At 44.4% G+C, this 7,177-nt stretch overlaps 1 protein-coding gene across 1 annotated transcript; it reads left to right on the top strand.

Moving 5' to 3' along the window:
* The first annotated feature begins 4,483 nt into the window (after positions 1 to 4,483).
* Positions 4,484 to 5,589, top strand: LOC131401042 (structural maintenance of chromosomes protein 1A-like). The gene is made up of 3 exons (XM_058535985.1): positions 4,484 to 4,660; positions 5,146 to 5,300; positions 5,429 to 5,589. Exons 1-3 carry the CDS (start codon positions 4,537 to 4,539, stop codon positions 5,582 to 5,584), a joined length of 435 nt encoding a protein of 144 aa, XP_058391968.1. The 5' UTR covers positions 4,484 to 4,536; the 3' UTR covers positions 5,585 to 5,589.
* Positions 5,590 to 7,177: the final 1,588 nt, after the last annotated feature.

Consider the following 7,177-nt stretch of genomic DNA (forward strand, 5'->3'; position numbering starts at 1 on the left):
GCTTGAATTGGGAGCCAATCAAATAAGATGATAGATAGATAATAGATAGATGAATGATTGATATAGTGATTGGTTGATGTGTCTCTTAAGTCCCATTTAATGTATAAGATCCCCCTCCATCTGTTTTTATTTTTCTTTGCACTATTTTGTTGTTGAAAAAATTGGCTCATTTCTTCTGAAGGATTTCCTACATTCTGTACTTCATTGATTCTATCCCATGACTTTTAAAATGTTCCCCCAGAACACAGCAAAAAAAAAAAAAAAGTTCTGCTATCCTCCGTAGTTCCTGTAAGTGGGTAGTTAGATGTAGATCAGTGCTGTTCAATAGAGATATAATGTGACCCACATGTGTAATTTTAAAAAGGTGAAATTAACTTTAGTACTATATTTTGTTTAACCCAGTATATCCAAAAGAGTTGTTCAATATGTGAACAATATAAAAATTATTGATGAGATATTTGACAATCTCTTTTTGTACTAAGTCTTCAAAATCCAGTATATATTTTATGCTTATAGCACATCTCAATTTGCATGCTAAATTCCTCAGAAATACTTGATCTGCATTTACATATCCTAAAATTTACAATTGAAAAAGGAGAAGCACATACCCAAGTTGTGCCAAAGATACTTAAAAGTTTTCCAGTAACTGAATTATCAGTTTTTAAAGTTAAATTAACCAAAGTTCAGTAAAATTAAAACTAGTTCCTCAGTCACACTAGCTGCATTTTTCATGCTCGACAGTCATACGTGGCTAGTGGCTCCCTTATTGGACAGCTCTTATCTAGAGGTTTGATTAGATTCAAGTTTTGGGGTTTGTTTTGGTCAAGGCTCCTTCATAAGTGGCATTGTTACTTCCATCAGGAGGTTTATAGTGTCTGGTTGTGGCTCTTTTTGTGCAGTTTGCAGCCATGATGATCATTGCCTAGATCCGTTAATTTGCAGGGGTTGCAAAATGGTGGTCTTCTTATTCTATCATTTCTTCTTCGTTTATTAGCTAAAATGCTGTAAAGAGAGATTTTCTTTCATCAGTTATTTGGTTACCCTGAGGTACAGTTTGTATAGGAAAGGCAGGATATATATCCTTGATTCTTTCCCTTTATTTACCAGTTTATAAAGTAATGAGTTCATTCTTTGGCATTCTCAAGATTTGTCCACTGAGTTGATTTCCTTATGAACTTACAGATTTAAACACATTTGTTGTATTGTACTCTGTTATGGTTATTCTTCTTATTATTGATCAAGTTTTCGCATCTCTGGCCAGTGGGAACTCATTCAAGTTGGCTTCTGAATTATTTTGACACAACTTTCATAGCCTTTGATATCTTCCTTGCTTTCTGGTATGTCCAGGCTCATCCTCGACATTTCCCACCCCAGACCTGGAATTAGCCATTTCTCTGAGAAGCTCTGACTTCTTTTAATGGGAAATGCTATTACTTAGCAACTACCATCTGGACACTGGTGTGCTCATGATTGCTGGGCTGCTCCGTGCTTCTAGAACTTTTCAGTAGACTAGGCTACGAAATGCATTTTTTATTTTTTATTTTTTTGGTGAGGAAGATTGGCCCTGAGCTAACATCCATTGTCAATCTCCCTCTTTGCTTGAGGAAGATTGTCCCTGAGCCAACATCTGTGCCAGTCATCCTCTATTTTGTATATGGGACACCGCCATAGCATGACTTGATGAGTGGTGTGTAGGTCCACGCCCGGGATACGAACCTGCAAACCAGGGGCCTCCAAAGCAGAGTACGCACACTTAACCACTATGCCACCATGCTGGCCCCTGCATTTTTTATTTTGAAGGAAAAATGTATCTTGAGTTCCTATTGATACTTCCAATTGAAATTGAAATTTTCACAGTTTAACATCATTAATTTTATGTTTGAGTCTCCAGTTATTCATGCTAAAAATCTTGGTTCCTAGCAACACTAACGTAATAACATATTTACTTTATCCTATTCTGTATATAATAGTTTGAAAATCACAATAAGATATTATTAGTAACAATTTGATTATGGAATGCTGTTTAAGATTTCTTTGAGGTTCTTTTTGTTGTTAAGCTAATGGCTCATTGGGCATGTACAGTCATTTTCCTATGTTTTAAGTAATTTGAAAGAATTCTCTGCGTGTTTAACCAGCTTAATATATAGTCAGGTTTCTTTGTTTAGTTTCAGGTTTTAAGAGATTGCTCTTTTTGGCATTTTGATTTATTTTTTCCAACTTTAATTTTGAAAATTTTCAAACCTACAAGAAACTTGAAAGAATAGTACAGTGAACTCCCATATGCCTTTCACCTTAGATTCATCAATGGATATTTTTCCAATTTGCTTTCTCTCTCATCTCTCTTGATTCCTTCCCTCTGGGCTACACACTTTTTTCTTGTTTTTGCTGAACCATTTGAAGGAAGTTGCAAACTTCAACTCTAAATACTTCAGCATGCTAAGAACAAGAGATTCTCCTCCATAACCACAACTCCAGATTACACCTAAGAAGATTAATAATAATTTCATATCTAATATCCTGCCCATATTCAAATTTGCCTAGTTGTTCCTAAAGTGTCTTTTGTAGTTGTTTGTTTGTTTGTTTTTAACTATGATCCAATTAAGATTCATGTATTGCTTTTGGTTGTTCTGTCTCTTTAGTTTCTTTTAATGTGGAGCAGTCCCCTCATCTTTTTTCATGACATTGATCTTTTGAAGAGTCTACATGTTGTCTTGAAGAATGGATATGTTAGTTTCCTTTCATTATTACTTAACTTATTCTTCCTGCCCTTGTGTACTTCCTATAAATTGGAAGTTTGATTTAGTCTGGAGTTTGGATCTAGTTTGATGGATTTGGGTTAAGTAATTTTTTGGCAAGAACATTTCATTGGTGATGCTGTGTACTCTGTATTGCATCACGCCAGGAGGCACATGATGTCAGGATGCCCCGCCATTTATGATGCTAAGTTTGATCCTCAGTTAAGGTATCAATTGCTAGATCTCTCAATGCTAAACATACACTTTTACCTTTGTAAGTAGTAAGTAATCTTTAGGGTAATTCTTGGGCATCTTGTGAATATCTCATTCCCTAAAAAGTTTCTACCCAGTGGTTTTCACATTTTGATTTAATTTTGTTTTATAATTATGTAAAATCTTCATATGGTTCTAAAAACAAAAGTATAATACAAGGTACATGAAGAGGAGTTTAGCTTCCTCCATGCGTAACCAGAATGCATAACCTGCCTTCTGCATGGGAACAGGCCCCCAGACCCCCACTCAGTAATTAGTTTTGGGATTATCCCTTTTTGCTGTTGTACTTTTAAAACACAAATATATTCATATTCCCTCTCTTAGATAAAAGATAGCATCCTAGTGTGTACCTTTCTTATTTTACCTATGACATACCCTGGAGACCACTCCATAGCAGTGTGTAGAGATCTTCAGAAGGGCTTTTCTAAAATGCATGTATATTCATGTTCTTCCTGTACTTGAAGTCATTCAGCGGTACCTCACCTCCCTCAGGATACAGTCCAAACCTCTTACAAGGCCTAAAAGCCCCTTCATCATCAGGCTTCCGCCTGTGCCTCCAGCCTTGTCTCTTCCCTCGGCACGCATGCATGTTGCACGCACACATAATTGCTACTATTGCCATATTGAATTACCTTTTTCTTTTGGCTTTTGAAGTTTATTAAAGTTTATTAATCTTTTGAATTGCTTTGAATTTCTTGAATGAACCATGAGCAAACCCCTGGTATTGCATGTGATGCTCTTGTCTGCATGGAAGACTGTTCCTTCTCTCTGTCCTTACCATTCATCCTGTAGGCCTGAGCTTCAACATATTCCTGGAATCCTTCCCTAGCCCCAGAGTCTGAGTTAGGTGCACTTCTTGTGTGCTCACCCAACACTGTTTATCATCGTTTTGGTATCTACCGTGCAGTGTTCTGATTGTTTACTTATATGGATTCCTCTGTTAGTCTCTGAGCTCTGTGAGCACAGGAACCATGGCTCACAGGCTACGAGGGCTCCAGTGCCTGGCACTTGGAAGGCATTCAATAAACCTTTATTGACTAAAAGTGGCAGAAAGGCACAAGCCTAGACATGCATTGCAATATCCATAAGACCTAAAACCAAACTCAAGTGGAATTTGCTCAGATGTAGTGACCTGAGCAGAAAACGTGAGTTGCCTTATTCATTGTGGAATCCAGACCAGTCCATGTGGGAGCCTCTAGGTGCCCCTGGGATGGTGCTGGCTCGTGGCTTGGGCTTAGAGCCAGAGAGAGGTGGACAGACTGACAGGGCCAGGGGAAGGGCTAGAGATGAGAAAGCAGCATCAGCCTGTAATTTCCAGGGATGGTAGGAATAGTTACTGTGGGCAGGACCTGGTGGGAGGAGCTGAGCTGGAGAAGAAGAACCTGCCTTCTGCATGGGAGCAGGAACCAAGGCCCCCACTCAGTCAAGCATCTCTGTGGAGGCCTGGGCTCAGGGGCCTGGCCCTTCTTGATGTTGCTGGGCCTGGGGTTTACAGGATGCCCAGGCCGAGGAGGAGATCAAGCAGGAGATGAACACACTGCAGCAGAAGCTAAATGAGCAGCAGAGTGTGCTCCAGCGTATTGCTGCCCCTAATATGAAGGCCATGGAAAAGCTGGAAAGTGTCCGAGACAAGTTTCAGGAGACCTCAGATGGTAAGATTTCCCCCTTTTACTTGGGCCTAAGACGAAGGCAGGAGGCTGGAGGTGTGACAAGGGCCTGTTGTTACATATCACAACAGCTCCCGTTTTTTTATGCTTTTTTACTTGAAACTCTCAAGAGCCCTAAACAGTAGGGGTTATCACACCTGTTTTATAGAGTGGAAAACTACTGAGGTTCAGAGAGGGCGAATGGCCTGCCCAAGGTCACACAGCTGGTTGCTGGTAGAGCCCAGGGAAGAATCCATGTTTATGTGGCTCCAAGCCCATGTTTCTTCCTTTGCACTACATGGCCGGCCCACTGGATTCATTCAGGTGGTTGTGGAACCATCTTCCCGGGACCCTCCCCAGGCATTCCTCTCCCTCTGTGGGATGTTGCTGCTCTGTGGATTGTCATTTGTAGGTCATTCTTGCCAGGGCATGTTCCTCAGCCTTGGCAGAACTCGGGCACTGAGGGGTCACCTGTTTTTCCCTTGTGACAGAGTTTGAAGCAGCTCGAAAGCGAGCCAAGAAGGCCAAGCAGGCGTTTGAGCAGATCAAGAAGGAGCACTTTGACCGCTTCAATGCTTGTTTTGAATCTGTGGCCACCAACATTGATGAGATCTACAAGGCCCTGTCCTGCAACAGCAGTGCCCAGGTAGGCTGGAGCCCCTTACCCAGCCAGCCCCTACCATCCTCAGCTGCCCTTCCCTCTAGGCTTCCTGTCCCCGTCCCCACCCAGACCCAGACCCAAATCCTGACCCTGAACCATCTGCCTTCCCCTAGGCATTCCTGGGCCCTGAGAACCCTGAGGAGCCCCACTTGGATGGCATCAACTACAACTGCGTGGCTCCTGGCAAACGCTTCCAGCCTATGGACAACTTGTCAGGCGGGGAGAAAACAGTGGCAGCTCTGGCCCTGCTCTTTGCCATCCACAGATAAGGCTGTGCCCCCCAGGGCGGTTGGCGGAGAGACTGAACTGAGGCCCCCGGAGGCTCTGGGGCCCAAGGATATGCAGAGGTGAAGATGTGCTGGTGGAATCTGGATTGCGTCCCTGTTTTCCTACCTACTACAGCATATCTGGCCTTGGTTTCCTGGACCTGTCTTCCCCATCCACCCTCATCCACTCAGCCTGCCCTCACTGGCCCCTGCATGTATTCAGTCCCACTGCCAGGCTTTTGTTCACATAGTTGCTGGCTAATAAGCCCTTCCCATGCAAATCTAGCTTGACTGTCACCTACCACCCCTTCACATCTCATTCTCCTCCTCCTGTTCCTCTAGGAAGCCTACTTTGACCACTGTGGCATACCCTGACCTCCCCTCCTGAATGCCAGTAGTCCTTGAATCTGACCCCCACAACTTAGTGCTTGATTGTACAGCATCATTCACCAAGCATTTCTTGAGGGCTGCTCTGTACCAGACCCTGTTGGGGGATTAGGGATACAGATGAGTCAGACGTGGTCTCTGTCTTCAAGGAGCTCATGGTCTAGTGGAAACCAGATGTGTAAACACATTCAGCTAAGTGTTGTAACCGGCTGAGCGTGTGTGCTGTGGATACACAGAGGAGGGATGCCGACCCAATCTGGGGCAGGGTGCGGGTGGCCAGTGAAGGCTTTCAAGGGCAGATAACACTTCAGCAAGAAATACGAAGGATGAGTAGAAGTTAGCCAGGGAGACCAGTAGGCATTCCACGCGGAGGGTGTGACACGTGCAGAGGCAGGGAAACATAACAGCATGGTGCGGGTGAGTGGGGTGAACCTCCAGGTAGCTTGGTCAGTATGGCCAGAACCTAGGACAGCTTTATATCCCCAGCCAGCCTGGGAGCTCTGGATAAGACCGTGTCTTCTCCTGGTTCTACAGGATTCTGGAGCACAGAGCTGGATGTAGAGGAGGGCTCAGTTGGTGTATTAGCCTTTAGGGGCTCAGGCAACCTTAAGACCTGGGTTTTTTAGTTTCTGAAGAAGTGGAGGGGGAAGCTGGCCTGTGTGATGGGCCCTGGGGCTGTCCCACTCCACCTCCATCCCCATCAGTGTCATCTCACGTACTGGTTCCCTCCCAGCTACAAGCCAGCCCCCTTCTTCGTCCTGGATGAGATCGATGCTGCCTTGGATAACACCAACATTGGCAAGGTGGGTGCAAGGAAAGTGGGGCCTGGGAGGGAGGGACTGGGTTTCAGGGAGCAAATCCTGAGTGCGCCCTAGCCGTTCCTGCTGCCTGTTCTCTGTGCCCGGGAGGCTGGGCCCAGGGTCATCCATGCCATGTTAGTCAGTGCCTCCTCTCAGCCTCTCTTCTTCCCACCCTCCATCCGTTACCCCATCCCCTCTGCCTCTGATTCTGACTGAAAAACACAAGAGAGTGTTAGGGCTTCAGCCCTGCTAAGTGCCCGGCGGCGCCTCCCACAGGTGGCAAATTACATCAAGGAGCAGTCGACTTGCAACTTCCAGGCCATCGTCATCTCTCTCAAGGAGGAGTTCTACATGAAGGCTGAGAGCCTCATTAGAGTTGTTGGGGGAAGAGGAGGAATCCCTCTCTGCC

This window comes from Diceros bicornis, chromosome X, assembly GCF_020826845.1.
Source record: "Diceros bicornis minor isolate mBicDic1 chromosome X, mDicBic1.mat.cur, whole genome shotgun sequence".
In the NCBI taxonomy this organism is placed as follows: Eukaryota; Metazoa; Chordata; class Mammalia; order Perissodactyla; family Rhinocerotidae; genus Diceros; species Diceros bicornis.